This window comes from Gadus chalcogrammus, chromosome 6, assembly GCF_026213295.1.
Source record: "Gadus chalcogrammus isolate NIFS_2021 chromosome 6, NIFS_Gcha_1.0, whole genome shotgun sequence".
NCBI lineage: Eukaryota > Metazoa > Chordata > Actinopteri > Gadiformes > Gadidae > Gadus > Gadus chalcogrammus.
In genome coordinates, this window is record NC_079417.1 from 2,673,926 (window position 1) to 2,692,489 (window position 18,564).

At 44.0% G+C, this 18,564-nt stretch overlaps 2 protein-coding genes across 2 annotated transcripts in view; both read left to right on the top strand.

The window, feature by feature from the left end:
* The window catches only part of LOC130384484 (NACHT, LRR and PYD domains-containing protein 12-like), a 76,194-nt gene that overhangs the window by 16,688 nt on the left and 40,942 nt on the right, over window positions 1-18,564 (top strand). The window lies entirely within an intron of this gene.
* LOC130384238 (NACHT, LRR and PYD domains-containing protein 12-like) overlaps window positions 5,456-18,564 on the top strand; it is a 32,548-nt gene continuing 19,439 nt past the window's right edge. Inside the window, exons 1-9 of the mRNA XM_056592346.1 lie at window positions 5,456-6,291; window positions 9,687-9,783; window positions 9,896-10,012; window positions 10,087-10,203; window positions 10,278-10,394; window positions 10,644-10,713; window positions 10,899-11,028; window positions 12,605-14,138; window positions 14,630-14,803. Of these exons, the coding sequence (XP_056448321.1) occupies window positions 5,688-6,291; window positions 9,687-9,783; window positions 9,896-10,012; window positions 10,087-10,203; window positions 10,278-10,394; window positions 10,644-10,713; window positions 10,899-11,028; window positions 12,605-14,138; window positions 14,630-14,803 (2,960 nt within the window). The 5' untranslated portion in view covers window positions 5,456-5,687. The remainder of the gene's footprint in view (window positions 6,292-9,686; window positions 9,784-9,895; window positions 10,013-10,086; window positions 10,204-10,277; window positions 10,395-10,643; window positions 10,714-10,898; window positions 11,029-12,604; window positions 14,139-14,629; window positions 14,804-18,564) is intronic.

Consider the following 18,564-nt stretch of genomic DNA (forward strand, 5'->3'; position numbering starts at 1 on the left):
CTTCTATTTGAGAAACTTTTAAAAAAATGTGACCGGGCAGAATTTCAAAATCATCCGTTATTTTATTAAAGCCTCATACATGTTCACATTGAATTTGCGTTGCGTTTCTCTGGGTCGTTCACAAACAACGACCTCCCCTACTCAGAACAACACTTCTCACTTCCACCAATTGCTTTGCATTGGTGGAAGTGAGAAGGGGGAGTGGTTAGGTAGAGCCATCAGATTGGACGGTTTGTCTTTAGAGTTACCGTCATGTTTTGTATATTTTTATTTACCATTATTGTTTTATAGGGAAAAACATTAACACATTTCTCCTACAGGGGATTGATGAAGTTCTATCTATTGAACAGAAAGAAACACTTGGTCATACTTTACACACTTTACCACAGCATTGGCGTACTGAATGCCACAGATATATTTTAAGCATTGCCACATAAATATATAATTATGTTTTTGCAATGTTTAAAATGGGAAAAGTATATGGTATATGCCTCTACTGGTGTTGCTTAGGGTAGTAGCCTTTTGAGGCAGTGTTGTTTCTGAATATTAGTGGCAAGGGCCAATAATGCTTACTATCATACATTAGAAGCCATGTCATTTGTATGCAGTCACATGTTAATTCCCCCCCCACACATACAAACACACATTCTCTCTCTCTTCTTTCTCTTTCCCGCTGTCTGTCTCTCTTCGTTTCTCTCTACCTATCTCTCATTTTCTATCTCCGGCTCCCTCTTGTTCTCTCTCTCTTTTCTTTCAATCTCTCTCTCTCTCTCTCTCTCTCTCTCTCTCTCTCTCTCTCTCTCTCTCTCTCTCTCTCTCTGTCTCTCTGTCTCTCTGTCTCTCTGTCTTCGTCTCTCTTTTCATTCTCGTTCTCACTGTGTGTCTCTGTGTCTCCCTCTCTCTCTTTTTCTTTCGCTCTCCCTTTCTCTTCTGGAAAGTATGGGATGATAAACCATGAAAAGACTTTTAAGATCTTCCATATTTAAATAAGCACATTCATTATTTGAAATGTATATAAAATACCTATTGATGCAAAATGTTTGTATATTTTTAGACGTTACCAGGTCTGGTGTTAAGGGCTCTGATATCATAATTAAATGGTCATAATCCCAACAAGGAACCTGATTTAAAGCAGATTTTATAACTATTTGTAATAACCAAGAGGTTTATGGGATAATGTTGCATGTTGTAAAATACTTTAAGCTGAGTCTTAATTTTTTGTGTTCTGTTTGGAACCAAACGGCCGCAGAATATGTTCAGCAGTGATGGGAATAACGGCGTTATAAATAACAGCGTTACTAACAGCGTTACTTTTTCAGTAACGAGCAATCTAATGGATTACTCTTCCCATCATTATAACGCTGTTACCATTACATCCAAAAAATGTGGTGGGTTACTATAATTGAAGCAGTTTTTTCATCAGACCCACTAGATCTCGCTCTCTCTCTTTACTGTTCTTCCTTGGTTAGAGGGTGGATACGAGACAATCGCATTAATGATAACGATTGGTTGAGGTAGAGTAACATGCCACGGTAAGCCAATCAGAGGTAGATTTGGGCGGGTCTTGTTTAAACACATTCGAAAGCACGCTCAGTCAGACAGACAACGACACTAGTGAGTCAACGTGAAACAGGAATGGCGAGCCCTAATAATCCTAAAACAGCCTTCTTTAAATGGAAGTATAGTATAGACATTACTTTTCCCTCCAAGAAATTAAAGGAACGAGTGTAATCGTGAAATGCACATTTTGCCACGTCGGTGTCAAGTAATTCAAACATTGTTCAACGTTGCATGCTTCCGTGCCTTCCATCCTTCCGTGCAGGAACATGAAATTGTTTTTTGGCTTCCATTAAGAAGGGGTGGACGTGGGTGGACGTGGGGTCCAAATTATTTGACACATTTGATCATTTAAAAAATGTACTTCAAAGTAACGCAATTGTTACTTTCCACAGTAACTAGTTACTTTCATAATTTGTAACGGAGTAACTACTTTAGTTACTTTTTGGGAGAAGTAACTAGTAACTGTAAGTAATTACTTTTTTTAAATAACTTGCCCAACACTGATGTTCAGTTATTAAAGATATGTGCACACCTGTTGATGATTTGTAATGTCTGCTGCTTTTGTTGTTTTAGTCCTTGTGTTTATTGTGTACATGTAAGGGACTATTTTTCCTTTATTTTTGTTAATGAGGCATAATTGTAATAAACAGCTCAGTGGATTCAACTGAATGTTCTTGTGTGTTCAGCCGATGATAATTCTCGTTTTATTAGCAAATAATGCCACATTTTGCTTGATGATATGATAGGGTTTTAAAAAAAATAGCGGGAAAAAAACAAAAACCCCAAAACTAACACGGAGCAATACACATAGGGAACCTTTTCCAGTTGACACACGCTTACCCTTCTGGACAAATAAGAGGTCACATTCATTCATCACGACTGTATCTGAAAATGTAATTTACTTTCATCAGGGCATCCTAGTTGTGAACACGTGCGCTGCCTCTTGTATGAAATTTTAAAAGTACAAACGTCAGGAAGATTGAATTTAGATATTTAGGAGTACGCCACACACACACACACACACACACGCACACTCACCAGTAATTTGTCACAACGCTAGAGAAAGTTATTACCTCTAAGGCAAATTCAAGTCTAGTTGCTCTTCAACTAACATTTTGCTAGGTAAGACCCTGAGGCCATTGTTACACACACACACACAAATACACACACACACACACACACACACACACACACACACACACACACACAAACACACAGATTTATCATTAAACCGGTTCTCAAAGGGTTGGGAGTAATGATTGACCGTCTGGGCTCCTGAACCATAACTGTGATCAGTGAAGAGATGAAATAGCAACGGTCTGAGGAGATCACAGTGGACACACACCTTGCTGGAGACCTCCAGTGGGGACCTCCTGTTCACTGAGCCCTGAGGGCGGCGCTGCGCCCCCTAGTGGACACACACCTTGCTGGAGGGTAGGAACAATACTCTGATTCCCTTCATCTGTTTATTTGCAGCCGTGGCTAAGTTGGATTCATTTAATTGTTTCCTTCATTCCTCCTCCTGCGGTCTTCATCCAATTAATGATTCACAACGTTAGAGGTGTTTAGTTTCCATGCCAACGTGTCATGTCTACACCCAATCGAAACTCCTCCTTCTGTGTAAATGAAGACGCTAGAAACACTGCCCTCTAGTGGTCGTTCTTGGTTAAAGCACAAACAACCTTTTATTGATTGATTAATTTAAGTACAGAGCGGAACGTTGTCAAATTTAACCGATTATCGAGAATAATCAAACAAACCCCAAAACAAACCCCACCAAACCTCAAACAAACCCCAACAGTGAGACACCCACTGGTGTCTCACTGGTGTCCCACTGGTGTCTTACTGGTGTTGAATCCATCCGTCACTGATGGTGCGCCCTCGCATAACTTGAACTGTATATGATTTAGATCAGTTAAAGCCATGCCCTGAAACACGTTGGAGGGCTAGCAGTAGAAGCTTCTCACTAAATCTGGCGCCAGTTATATCATCTATGTTTCATGAGGGAAGGATTTCTAGATTAAGTAAATAAACATAATTGTAACTCTGTAATGTGTGTGCGTGTGCGTATGTTTACGTGTGTATTTGAGTGTGTGTGTGTGTGTGTGTGTGTGTGTGTGTGTGTGTGTGTGTGTGTGTGTGTGTGTGTGTGTGTGTGTATATTTCTCACCAGATTACTTACTTCTAGTTTTTGTGCATGCATGTGTGGTTAAAAAAGTCAAACTCCACTGTTGTGTGGGAGGAAATTACTCCAGAAGACTTGGAGGATTAAAAATTGAACAAATGGGAAGAATCATCTGAACACATGAGAAGGTCCAGTTGATCGACTGAGCAATTACAAATCATGAACAGGTATCTTCAATAACTGAACATGTTGACTTGTTGTTCCCAAGAGAACACAAAGATCTTCAGTTTGAAGTCATTCACAACATCTTTACCCTTTCCCAATAATGATAACAACACTTATTATTTATGATTATGTTGTTAAATCTGCTTTCAAATCACGTTCCATGTCAGGCATGGCAAAATGAAAACTAATATCAAATTCCTTTATAACAATGTTGAAAATATATAAAATATTGTGGTAAAACAATGTACCATCAATCAACATTTAAAACACATATTACATTAGAGAGTAAATATTTATACAACCTGCTAAACCCAAAGGAAGACCTTCCTTTCATGGTTTATGCTGAACCTTTCAGAAGCCCAATAAAATGAATAATTTGGAGTACAGCGGAGCATTTAAACCAATCACAAAGTGTTGCAATCCCACTGAACGGGTTGACCCCTCAGAGCACCAACAGCTGCTGCTCAACAACCCGGTGCACAGGTACGTCCATGGGTCCACAGGTATTCAAACGTCCCCCTAACAGCTGGTCCTCCACAACGTCAGGACTGTGAGGACCCCCAGACCCAAGCGGCCCCCTCTAATCTGACGCTCAGCAGCCCAGCTGAACACAGAGAGGGCTGAGAGATGAACCACGAGAGACACTGATGTTACCTGCTGCTTACCACCGGCACTGACCTGCTGTGTGTTTAGGTCCATGAACGATGAGTGTGTGCGTATGTCTGTGTACATGTGTTTGTGCATGTGTGTGTGCATGTTTGTGTGTGTGCGTGTTTGTGTGTGTGTGTGTGTGTGTGGCTGTGTGTGTGTGCATGTGTGTGTGTGCGCGTGTCTGTGTGTGTGTGTGCGTGTGTGTGTGTGTGTGTGTGTGTGTGTGTGTGTGTGTGTGTGTGTGTGTGTGTGTGTTCATAGATTAATGAACGATGTGTGGGTGTGATTTTGTTTGTGTATATATGTGTGTGTGTCTGGTGTGTATATAATGAACGAATGAATGAATGATCTTTATTGTCAAAGTACAGGTACAGGTACAGGTAAATCGAAATTTGGGAGAGCTCCCCCCTGATGCTTAAAAAAAAGAGAGGACAAGGAACATACATAAACAATATATACTGTCTGATAAAAAAAGACACTGTTATAACTGGGCAGAGTATTTAAAAGATGTTAATCCGCTGTCCACTAGGTGGCAGGCAGCAACCCTTTGTTGTTACGGTTGAGTTAACCTATGAGTGAGGCACAGAACAAGTTCAGTCAGCCATGTGCCCTTGTTTACCATGTTACGTATGCTGCACACTGTGTTCGTCAGGAACGAAATAAAGCTCCTTAATTGTGCAATAAGAAGCCTCCCGTGAGTTACTACAGACGCTGTATATATATCTAACTAAAACTGATACATCTAATATATATCTAACATCTAATATAAATCTAACATCTAATATAAATTGAACTAAAACATACATCTAATATAGTCCTTAGAAAAATAAATAAATATTTAATATAATAATATATATAAATAGTAGATAAACAAATAGATAAACAGTGGCGATTTCTCTAAGACTGCAAGGGAAGCTCAGCTTCCCCTAAAATTTCGAACATTAAATTGTCAAATATGTATTGTTGTGTTAACATTTCATTGACTACAAATTCGTTAAAATACGTTCATGTCGAAGACGAGTTCGATAAGAATCCTATCCAAGACTGACTCGATTTTGTTAACTTCTCATACATTCCCGTAATGTCAATGCATTAGACCGTAGAAGCCGAGCGTCCATTCACTTCAATGAGACTGCATGGAACAGTTTTTTTCATTGCCTCGAAACTCGACGGTCATTGGATAAATGCCCAGATTTGTCCCGCCCCCGGACGCTCAGCGTCTCTGGGGGTGGATGGAGCAGTGGGCTGGCCTGGGCTAGCCTGGACGCTGGGCTTCCGCGTTATGATTGGAGGATCAGTCGAAAGTCTGAATCACTTTTTGATTGACAGCTATTTGAGATATACACAGTCACTTCACTATCGGAGTTCAGTCCCATCGCGGATTTTGCAAGTCACTGGCGAGCCGTCTCGTCGTCACCAGGACCGTGAACGCGCCTTTACCTGCTTCCAAGATGCTGGGCGCGCGCGCAAATATACGCAAACACGACAGCGGTTACGCCCAATTCCTTTAGTTTCATTTGATGGATTCGTATCGAAACGGAATGAAATTAGTTGTCAATGCTGTCTTGATATCAGGCTAAAGCTTCACTCAACCAATTCGCAACGTTTGAATCGGTGCAGCGACAGATTCTTGATCATTTTAAATCGATTCAGTTGGAAAGCCGAGAGGGATCTTTGGCAGTCAGGAGAACTGTTTTGTCAGTGGACCGATGATCCACCCATGAACCAAAGTGAGTAAAGTTATGTCATTGGTATAATTTATAGCCTCATATTCCGGCCAAGCTAATGTGTATTCAGTTTAGATAAAGTTAGAGAAGAAGACCCTGCATACACATTACATGTATACTAACTTCAGTTCTCTGGGTCCCGGATATATGGACACAGAACCAGTGGCGGCTGCTGGTCTTTTAAAGAGGGGAAGCTCATTTTTGGCCTACATCAAAATAGTTGTCAATTTATTTATACCTCAATTCGGCCCTCCGTTCCTTTTCAAGAAAATGCTAGCTGGCTAGTTCACTCCGACCTAGCCAACAGTATAAATGAACGAACTAACGAAACGATATTAATCTCGGAACAAGGAAATGCGGAAAGTATGTTAAACTGAAACAAGGAAATACAATAAATGTGTTTTATTCACAGTGTAATAAATTAATAATGGAAGCAATTTCGCCAAGCAAATACCAAGAAATGCGTTGCAGTTTGTCATGAGACTTCACTTGCAAAATCCGCGATGGGACTGAACTCCGATAGTGAAGTGACTGTGTATATCTCAAATAGCTGTCAATCAAAAAGTGATTCAGACTTTCGACTGATCCTCCAATCATAACGCGGAAGCCCAGCGTCCAGGCTGGCCCAGGCCAGCCCACTGCTCCATCCACCCCCAGAGACGCTGAGCGTCCGGGGGCGGGACAAATCTGGGCATTTATCCAATGACCGTCGAGTTTCGAGGCAATGAAAAAAACTGTTCCATGCAGTCTCATTGAAGTGAATGGACGCTCGGCTTCTACGGTCTAATGCATTGACATTACGGGAATGTATGAGAAGTTAACAAAATCGAGTCAGTCTTGGATAGGATTCTTATCGAACTCGTCTTCGACATGAACGTATTTTAACGAATTTGTAGTCAATGAAATGTTAACACAACAATACATATTTGACAATTTAATGTTCGAAATTTTAGGGGAAGCTGAGCTTCCCTTGCAGTCTTAGAGAAATCGCCACTGCATCAGACACACCTTTTCTTGGAAATCGTTTAAGGCCTGAGGTTCTCTTGAATACATTAACACCTGGGGGTTTCCAGAAAGGATTGGAATGAAGACGAGAAGGATTAAACACTTTTCCAGTTAACCTTACCAAAGTTAGAAAGTTACAATTCATTCCAGGGGGGCATTCTCTGTTGAGTGTGATATCATACTCTTACCGTGATTTGCAATTGGTCACTCGCTGTCTGATCAGGTTCTTCACAATGTCACTGTGGTGTATTTGTTATTTTTAATGCATACGAAGATGTCAAAAAAAATATATATATACATCTGCTTCAAACGGCCCACATGGGTCTCCAAGGCTGTGACTGCATCAATGGTTTTATGTGGGAATCTGTGTGGGGTCGGCCTAAAGTCATGAATTCAGTTGACATCTGGTGATGTGAACCTCCTAGACCAGGGGTCGGCACGGCCCGCGTGCCATAACTGGCCCGCAAGACATAATATCTGGCCCGGCAGATTATTCTGACGTTATATTATTATTATTATTTTATTTTTATATATATATATCTGTTAGCTTAAATGTAAAGGGCCGGATACAGTGAACTTTTTTTTTGTCCACAACCGTTTTTGAATTTAAATGTATCAAATCCTGCTACTACTCCCGGAAGATTCGAGACACACTCGTCGCGGTCACACGTAAGCTGCGAGGGGCTGAGCGGGAGTTATTGGAAACTATGCACTATTAAATTAAACGGACGCCCCTTCTATAGGCCTATAACCTATACAACAACCATGGCGACCCAACATTATGTATTTTTGTGTGATACTGCACGCAGAGAAAGGCAGGAGCTGTTGACAAAAGTCCACAAAAGATTTAAGACGCCAAGCTCTGAGACTCTTGCTGTTTAATTCAAGTAGAGTCTGTGATGAGGCTACTTCGCCTACCGCTCTTCTAACGGTGAGTAGGCTAGGAACGTAGGTTTATGTGTGTGCGTCAGTCAGCACCTGTGACCCCTGTAAAAGGGTTGAAATTATCATCAAATGAATTAATAATCAGCCGACGCTGTGTCTCTTCTTCATGACACAATTCTATAACTCTGGCATCATACTCACGAACATTAGTAAAGGCACTAGCCCATTAAAGAAGGCACTTAAGTATAGGTTCAACACTGCAAGTGTTGCAATACCAGAACAAAATAATTAAGTGCAGCAAATGTTCTTAAATGCAATGCTACATCATGTATTGTTCCATTTTAACTGTAATATTATAAATGCATTACTCATCAAACTGTTTTTATCCCTTTTAACCCCAAGTTATTCTATTTATATTTTACATGACCACTTTATTCTTTAAAGAATTGCTCATTCTCTTTTAACTGCAACAGTGCTTTTAGCTTCCACTTGACAAATGTATTTAGCTTGTAGCATACTCATGACCTTCAGATTGTACTTATACACAACCAAAATGGATTAAATGCATGTAAACCAGGCCTACACACCATGCAGCGACGCACCACACTGTATTGTGAAAGATGGCGCCGGCCACCATGTGGTTCTCAAACAATCATCTTTTGAGCTGAATAAACCCTCTAACATGACCATTTCAAAATGCTGATGCACTTCAATACATTCCCCATTATGCTCAACACATATATAATCGACCGTGAGCCATCTGTTATCAGTATTTACCTGTAAAAGGGTTGAAATTATCATTAAATGAATTGATAATCAGCCGACGCTGTGTCTCTTCTTCATGACATGAGTTGATCTGAAGAGCAAACACACTGCGCCCCCTACAGAACTGATGCAGACCAGAACAATTGGTCGCCGGCTCACCAAAATACACCGATCACAGGATGATAGATTAATCATGTACTGTTTTAGACCATAGAATCCTGTAAACTGTTAGAAAACAAAGTCACAATGATACACAAAATAGGGAAATAATGATTATGGCTTATGACCAAAATAAACACATTAAATAAATACCTTTAATGTGTTTTTAATACCTTTTCAAAATAATAGCTTGTAAACCGTCAATCAATATTATTATAAAAATCAAAATATATTCATTCAGCCTACTACACACCCACCTTGTGTGTGTGTGTGTGTGTGTGTGTGTGTGTGTGTGTGTGTGTGTGTGTGTGTGTGTGTGTGTGTGTGTGTGTGTGTGTGTGTGTGTGTGTGTGTGTGTGTGTGTGTGTGTGTGTGTGTGAGTACAAGAAGAACAGTAACACTTTAGTTAGTTAATGATTGATTAATGACAGCTCTTACTCAAGGTCGATCTGAGGTGTTTCTGATAGCGTGGATTCGTTTCAAAAGATCTCCTTACTATGTTTGTTTGTCCTCTTTGCAGTAATTTCCCGTCTGGTACTCAAATTCAATCCACAGAAACAGTATGTAGTTCTGTTTGTGTCCAGGTGTCCAGTCTACTATGGATGAGGAGAGAGAGGAGGGGGGTCCTACCTCTAAGACCACTCTGTCTGGGGAACATGGCCGCCGGAGCAAGGCTAAGAGGTAAGAAGAGGATCTCTCTGTCTGTGAATGTTGACCATCTCAGAGCTAAGCAGTGATGTATAATGACTCCATCATTAGTCTGAGTAACAGCTGTGGGTGTATTGTGTTGAAGCCCAGAGCAGCAGGAGAGAGCAGACTCCAATGGATCCAGCTGTGTCTCCATGAAGAGTGACCGCTCTATGGAACTTCCTTTCAACTTTAAAGATGGAAATCAGTCTATTGAAAAGGGGTGAGGATTTATCAGAGATTATAAAAATACACCATCTATCAAACATCCATAAATCCAAGTTCTTGTTTCTCTAGAAGAGTCCAGCAGGAGAGAGCAGACTCCCCTGGACCCAGCTGTGTCTCCATGAAGAGTGACCACTCTATGGAACTTCCTTTCAACTTTAAAGATGGAAATCAGTCTATTGAAAAGGGGTGAGGATTCATCAGAGATTATGAAAATACACCATCTATCAAACGTCCATGAATCCAAGTTCTTGTTTTTCTAGGAGAGTCCAGCAGCAGAGAGCAGACTCCCCTGGACCCAGCTGTGTCTCCATGAAGAGTGACTGGTCTATGGATAATCCTCTTAACTTTAAAGATGGACGCCCCTCCAGAGAGGGGAGGTAGGAGTCTCTAACAGACGATGAAAACAGACCAGTTAAATGTTATCAGACTCCACCGATAATGATGCTTACAAGCTCTCTCACTCTCTCTCTTTCTCTCTCTTTATGTTTACTGTGTGTGTGTGTGTGTGTGTGTGTGTGTGTGTGTGTGTGTGTGTGTGTGTGTGTGTGTGTGTGTGTGTGTGTGTGTGTGTGTGTGTGTGTGTGTGTGTGTGTGTGTGTGTGTGTGTGTGTGTGTTCTCTCCCCAGAATACCCCACCAGAGGTCAAAGGTTACCATTGCTCAGTCTGTACAGCAGCATCAAACAGAGCTGATCAAGGTCTGTAAATGTCCCACATGACATTTGACTTAGGCTCTACATGAACATTAGAAAGCATCTCTTGTGCTGCTAATAGTCTCCAGGCTTCCCTCTTTAGACCAGCGGGACATGAATCCAGGACAGGTGCTTCTGATGTCCTCAGTGAGTTCAGAGTAAAGTTTTCCTCGATGTTTGTTCTGTTCTAGAGGGCTGAAGAGAACGCACACGGTAAGAACGAGGAGCAGAGGAGGCGCGCCACAGAGGGAGTGGTGGACATCACAAAGCTCTGCCTGATGGAGATGAACCAGGAGGAACTGGGCGACACACTGGGGGACAGTAAGAGATTCTTATTATGAAGATAGTAGAGACAATTATTTTGAAGCGCAGAAGATAATCTTTTTTAAAAACAGTGAATAAATTTGTATTTTGAAGAGCAGTATGAAACTCATGATTTGCACTGTTCAGACTAAATTACGCAACAATAAATTGTTTGATCCAGATATGTAGGGTTATTGTGGGTCTATCAGGTTAAAGAATGTTAAACATTAAATTGCAACTAAACAGAAGAATAACTCGGTGGAAGAGATGCAGCACTATCTTGTTATATCAGCATATCAAGTCACTTTCCATAGATTCACTATCAATATTATTATTATCTACAGACCAATCATATTGATGTGAAAATAACAAACAAACTTCTGAATAAATGATCCAGTCCTTGTCACAACCAGCTTCTGTAACCACAAGTAATGAAGCCACTAAATATCTTGAAGTTGATAATTTTACAGGAAATATTGACATGCTTCCACTAGGGCTGTCAATCCTCCCCTCAAATCATATTCGAATTTCTAATGCTTCTTATGTTGAATATTCGAATAATATTCGAATATTTAAATGTTTTTTTTCGTTTTTTTTTTATATCATTATATACACCGATACCATCTTATTATTAGGCATACGTCCCGCGTCCACTAGAGGGTGCGTCAACCAAATCTGTTAGGTAACATTTGCAACAAGTTTTACCAAATCAATACAAAACTTATATAAATAGGTAAGATATAACGCCAGAAATATTCGAGCAATGATTTTTAATGAAGAAGCTCGGCAACATTCTCGGCAGTGTGGCTTTTTTTTTCGTTTGGAGAACGATATCCTTCATTTCCCAGTCCTTGTTTATGAAATGTGCCGTGACCGTCACATATGAGTCCGTGGCCACTGATGTCCATCCATCTGTGGTTTGAGCGATCGATTGTCCACTAATAATTTCACGGATGTTTTCTTTAGTGGTATCATACAGCTTTACAATTCTGTTGGTAATTGTCCCACGAGAGGGAACGTGTGCCGTGGCTCAATCTCGCGGATGAACTCCTTAAACCCGTCCCCCTGCGAGATGTTAACTGGCCTCATATCTTTGCAGATAAACTCAGTCAGCTTTTTCGTTATTGTCTCTTGCCGCCCAGCTGGCAGACAACGAGATGAGGAGGGAGGCAAAAACGATGTTATTCTTGGCTGTTTTGACCGTGGCTCTTCCTCAGCCGCTAACTGTTCTGCGTACTCCGAGTAATGCACTGAATGGAGGTGTGCGCTCATGTTGCTCGTAGTCGAGTGGTATTTTAACGACTTACAGCATAATTTGCAAATGACGGTTTCTCTGGATGTAATCTTCTCGTTTCTCGATGGAAATCCAACATTTTTCCGGACAGTGCTTTTTAAGTTTTTAGGAGTTATGCTTTCCAGCTCTGTTTCGCGAAAAAAAAAAAAAAAAAAGTTTGAACGTTAGTTGCCGCACTCGAATGTTCTCATATTTTAAAAATTTGAATTATATTCGAATAGCGAAGTTCGTTTTGACAGCCCTAGCTGCCACTGATGTCACCATCCACTATCTGATGTCTTCTTTTGTTTTCTCATTTAGGATCTGCTGCTGTCAAGTGCCAACACAAATTTAAGTCTCTTTTGAAGAGGAAATTCAATTGTATGTCTGAGGGAATCGCTAAAGCAGGACAGCCCACAGGCCTGAATGACTTCTACACAGAGCTCTTCATCACAGAGAGAGGCAGTGGAGAAGTCAACAAGGATCATGAGGTCAGACTGATTGAAACAGCTTCCAGGAGACCGGCCAAGGAGGAAACACCAATAAAATGTGAAGACATCTTTAAACCCTTACCTGGACAAGATCATCCAAACAGAAGAATTATGACAACTGGAGTGGCCGGCATTGGTAAAACCGTCTTAACACAGAAGTTCACTCTGGACTGGGCCGGAGGCAAAGCCAACCACGACATACACTTCACATTTCTCTTAACTTTCAGAGAGCTGAATTTTCTGAAAGGGAAAGAGTTAAGCTTGGTGGAACTGCTTCATCACTTCTTTATTGAGACCAAAGAAGCAGGAATCTTCAGATTTGACCGGTTCCAAGTTGTCTTCATCTTGGATGGTCTGGATGAGAGTCGACTTCCTCTGGACTTCCAGAACAACCAGACCTGGACTGATGTCACAAAGCCGATCTCGGTGGACGTGCTGCTGACAAACCTCATCAGGGGCAACCTGCTTCCCTCCGCTCTCATCTGGATAACCACACGCCCTGCAGCAGCCAATCTGATCCCTGCTGAGTGTGTTGACATGGTGACGGAGGTGAGAGGCTTCACCGACCCACAGAAGGAGGCATACTTCAGGAAGAGATTCAGAGACGAGAGGCTGGCCAGTACAATCATCTCCCACGTCAAGAAATCAAGAAGCCTCCACATCATGTGTCACATCCCAATCTTCTGTTGGATCACTGCTACAGTTCTGGAGGACATCTTCAAAACATCCAAGAGAGGAGAAGAGGTGCCCAAGACCGTGACTCAGATGTACAGCCACTTCCTGAGGGTTCAGTCCATACAGGGGGGCAGGAAGTATCATGGGAGTGCTGGTGAAGAGAAACTCCTCCACCTCTACCAGCATGCTGTGGACAAGGCCTTAGAGAGTGAGAACGGACACCTGGACTTGTTCCTCCGCTTCCTCCTGGGCCTCTCTGTGGAGACCAATCAGATTGTCCCACGAGGTCTGCTGGGACGGAAAACAAGTAGATCACTGATCACTCAGATTAAAAAAGGTCTGCTGGGACAGACAGGAACTAGCTCACTGATCAATGAGGGTACTTACTTCACATTAGTGTCTTACATCAAGAGGAAGTTAAATGGAGATCTCTCTCCAGAGAGAAGAATCAACCTGTTCCACTGTCTAAATGAGCTGAACGACCGTTCTCTAGTGGAGGAGATCCAGCAGTACGTGACATCAGGAAGTCTCTCAAGAGAATCTCTCTCCCCTGCTCAGTGGTCAGCTCTGGTCTTCATCCTACTGACATCAGAAGAGGAGCTGGACGTGTTTGACCTGAAGAAATACTCTGCCTCAGAGGAGGGTCTTCTGAGGCTGCTGCCAGTAGTCAAAGCCTCCAAAACATCTCTGTAGGTTCAATAATAACATGTATTACGATACACATAACACAATATGCAAAAATTAGGAATATAAGGTTAAAATAATATGCAAAAGATCCCTGTAGGTTCATAACAGTTTTATATTATATTATATTTAATTAATATTATATTATATAACAACATGTATTACTATTCTACTCAAAACAGAATAAACATCCTAGTAGAATATAAAAGTTACAATAATATATAAATTATCTTGCAGGTGTACTATTAAGGTATAATGAATTTCCGTACACACATAATACTAGAATATAGAAGTAGTATTCATTTAAAAATATATTTTGAAAACACAATTAAACATTTATTCCACATTTTACATCCAATACATAATTAACATTTACACATCTAATGATAAAGTGAATATTATTGTAACTAGTAAAATTCCTCCATTATGTAATAAGTTGAAGATTTATGTTAGTTTATTCACAGTTCCTAACATGTTCCTGTTTATTGGTGTGTAGGTTAAATGGCTGTAAGCTGTCAGAGAGATGCTGTGAAGCTCTGGCCTCAGTTCTCAGCTCCAACTCCTCTAGTCTGAGGGGGCTGGACCTGAGTACCAATGATCTGCAGGATTCAGGAGTGAAGCTGCTCTCTGCTGGACTGGGGAGTCCACACTGTAAACTGGGAACTCTCAGGTCAGTTATCAGCCTCTTCTTCAAACAGGTTATTTTTCTAACTTCGCTCGGTGTTTCACTATGGGAATCGGCTAGGCGTGACCTACTACTGGAAGCTCCAATTGCACCACGTCTGTCCTTGACACACAGGTCGGACTGTGCCCCAGGGTCCCGCCCCCTGCACTTATACAGTCGACCCGCCCTCCTCAAATCATTCTCGCTTTCTTCCCGTGAGAAAGCTGCTCAAGCTCCCTCTAGGGTTAGCTTTAAACTGCTTCACAGTTCACAGACGGGCCGTCAAGGATTCCGTCTCCGAACGCAGTCGTAGGCTTTTAACCTGGTTCGGCTGAGTAATAACTTCGTAAGAAGCTATCTGTTACTACACCCGCTGGGCAGTGTCCGCATAAAGGCGAGCTGCTTCTCCTGTTACCCTGTATTTGTTTACAGGTGTCACTGGTTTACGGTGTAGCTTATCGGCTAACACATCACGGCGAGCTTACCACGGCACAGTACACATTAGCTTGTTGGCTGAGCCAAAATACCCGGAGTATAACGAACGCATCACGGCGAGTGAACTCTGCGGTATGCCTTCGCTCGCCACCCCCGCCAAAGGGTCGGAGCCGAAGGCTAGGGAGGCTGTATCCCGCCTGTGCCCCGCGTCATGTGGGGCCTCCATATCAGGCCGGGACCCCCACTCCATGTGCATAGCGTGCATGGGCACGCTCAAAAAACACGCTCAAGCTTCGCTAGCGGACCCGCATTCATGCGCTCACTGCACATCGATGCCGGAGAAAATTCTGGAAAGGAGGCTAAGGGTGACGGTGGCTACCAACCAGGATCCCTGCCTGGCGGGTGTCTGCATATCAGGCTGAAATCCTAGAGGAAATGGGTCGCCAGCTAGACTCTGGGTCACCCAACCCTGCCCTCTGGGATGAAATTTGAATCGTCAATGACCTGGTCCTACGCTCCTCACGGGGCGCAGTTCAGGGCTGTGGTCGAGTCATGGGACTCGCAGTCTCGGGTGAGAGAGCGTTATGGCTCAGTCTCTCCGGACTGAGTGACGCGCAGAAAGCCGAGGTCATGGATGCTGCATATGACCCAACCAAGGGTCTGTTTGGTCCAGCGCTGGAAAAGATGAGAGAGACCAGCACTCTCAGGAAACAGGGAGGAGAGGCCTTCGATCTCTGCCTTCCCCGAAAACAGGCTCCCCGCCCACCCCAGCCAGCGAAGTCAGGCTTTGCGGCCGCCGCCGCGGCAGCAAGGGGAAAACAAGGGGGAAACAGGCCTCAGAAAGCATACAGACCAGCCCACGCAGCTGGCCCACAGGCCGACCAACAGCCTAGGTCAGAGAACCCAAGGCCATGGGGCAAACACTCCTTCGCTGCTGCGGCAGCCAGGAACCGCTCTCCCCACCCCGGGGTGGGGAAGAAGAAGCGTGCGACCTAGCAATCCCAGCTTCTCTCTCTCCCCCTCCCATGAAGAAAAGAAAGCTTGAGGGGGTAGAGCAAAGCCCCGAGTTCCATGGTTCAGGGACCTGGATATGTTCAAGTACTCCAGGGGCCCTTTCTCAGTCTCTCTCGCCTCACGTTCAGGGCGAACTGAGACAGGGGCAACGGTTGACACAGTGCCACCAAGCATTTTCCCAGTGTCACACAATAAACCCTGCATTTTCGCAACCAGGCCCAGAGCCAAGGGTGAAATGCACAAAACAAAACAAAATAAAACAATGTCTTGGGCCCTACATTCTCATGGGGGGAGCTCACGCTTCTCCTGTGAGGGCAGACCTCTCCCCTTGCGTCCCGAGGGTGACGTTGTTGGGGTGCGATCACATGAGCCCGCTCGCTATGCGAGTGGAACAGTGGCGCGCATGCGCAGTTCACCCGTGGATCCTGTCTACGGTTTCCCAGGGTTACAGACTGCAGTTTGCTATGAAACCACCCAGATTCAACGGCATGTTGGTTTCTATGGCCAGTGGGGATTCGGCACGAATCCTAGAGGACGAAATATCGTCCCTGCTGCGAAAACAAGCGATCAGGGCTGTCCTGAACGAGCAAGCCCAACGGGGTTTTTACTCCCGTTATTTTCTCATTCCGAAGAGAGGGAGCTCGTCCCTTCGCCCCATATTAGATCTCCTCGTGTTAAACAGACACCTGCGCAAATACACGTTCAGGATGTTAACACACAAAGTGCTCCGTCGTTCAATCCGTCCAGGGGATTGGTTTGTAACGATCGATCTGTCAGACACATATTTTCACATTGCCATCTATCCCGCACACCGGTAATTTCTCCGGTTCGCTTTTCAGAACAGGGCTTACGAATACCAAATGGTCCCGTTCGGGCTATCGTTGGCCCCGAGAGTGTTCAGCAGGTGTGTGGAGGCAGCACTGTCACCGTTAAGAAACAGCGGCATCAGAATATACTCTTATCTGGACGATTATCTGATATGTTCCAGTTCACGCGAACAGGCACTCAGAGATTCTACTACGGTGGTAAATCATCTGAGGACTCTGGGATTCAGCATAAATTGGGAAAAGAGCCGTGTGGACCCCGCCCGATGTGCGGAATAATTGGGTCTCCACATAGACTCTCTCTCTTACCGCGTCACACTATCAGAGAGGAGACTAACTTCTCTCACGCAGTGTCTCTCCCTCTTCAGGCGGGGAGAGACCGTATCATTCAGGTTATGCCTACGCCTGCTTGGCCTTATGGCTTCGGTGATATCAGTAGTACATTTGGGTCTTCTGATGATGAGAGATTTTCAGCGCTGGGTCGCAGCACTACGTCTGTGCTCCCGTCGCCACCTGAATCGCAAGGTGAAAGTAACACCAGCGTGTGTTACCGCTCTCCGCCCGTGGTCGGTGCGCACGGTTCTGACAGCGGGCGTCCCGCTGGGGGCGGTGTCGTCCAGGGTAACCATGACAACGGACGCGTCCTTGTCAGGGTGGGGTGCGACAATGATGGGCAGAGCAGTGAACGGCACCTGGAGTCGCGATCTACCTCAGGCTCACATAAACCTCCTAGAACTTTGGGCTGTGTTCCTTGCTCTAAAACACTTCCTGCAATTTATCCACGCCCGCCATGTCTTGGTAAAGACAGACAATTCCACTGTAGTGGCATACGTCAACCGGCAGGGCGGCACTCGCTCACTGAAACTACACGAGTTAGCTCGAGAAATGATCTTGTGGAGCAGCACCAGACTACTGTCCCTTCGGGCGACGCATGTACCGGGGGTCCTGAACAGAGGAGCAGATCTTATGTCCAGAGGAAACCCCCTGTACGGGGAATGGACTCTTCATCCACAGGTTGTGGGGCAAATATGGCGGAGATACGGCTTGGCAGCCGTAGATCTCTTCGCCTCGCTGGAAAACACTCAGTGCCCGTTGTTTTTCTCCCTGTCAGACGTAAGGGCTCCCCTAGGGGTAGATGCGCTGGCCCATCCGTGGCCAAACGTGCTGCTATATGCCTTCCCCCCTCTCAGCCTGATCTCCCCCACCCTAGCCAGGGTGAGAGAACAGAGTCTGTCGCTAATCCTGATAGCGCCGCGGTGGCCATCCAAACATTGGGTGGCGGAAATAGTGCAACTCCTGGCGGGCGACCCATGGCCCCTTCCCCTGCGCAGGGATCTCCTCTCCCAAGCGGGCGGGGAGATTTACCATCCGCACCCGGACCGCGTAGCGCTCTGGGCTTGGCCCGTGAGAGGTGGAACTTGAATGCGCCAGGCCTGCCTGCAAAGCCTGCAGGGCAGCATCCCTTGGTTTGTCGCTTCATGAAGGGGGCGCTTC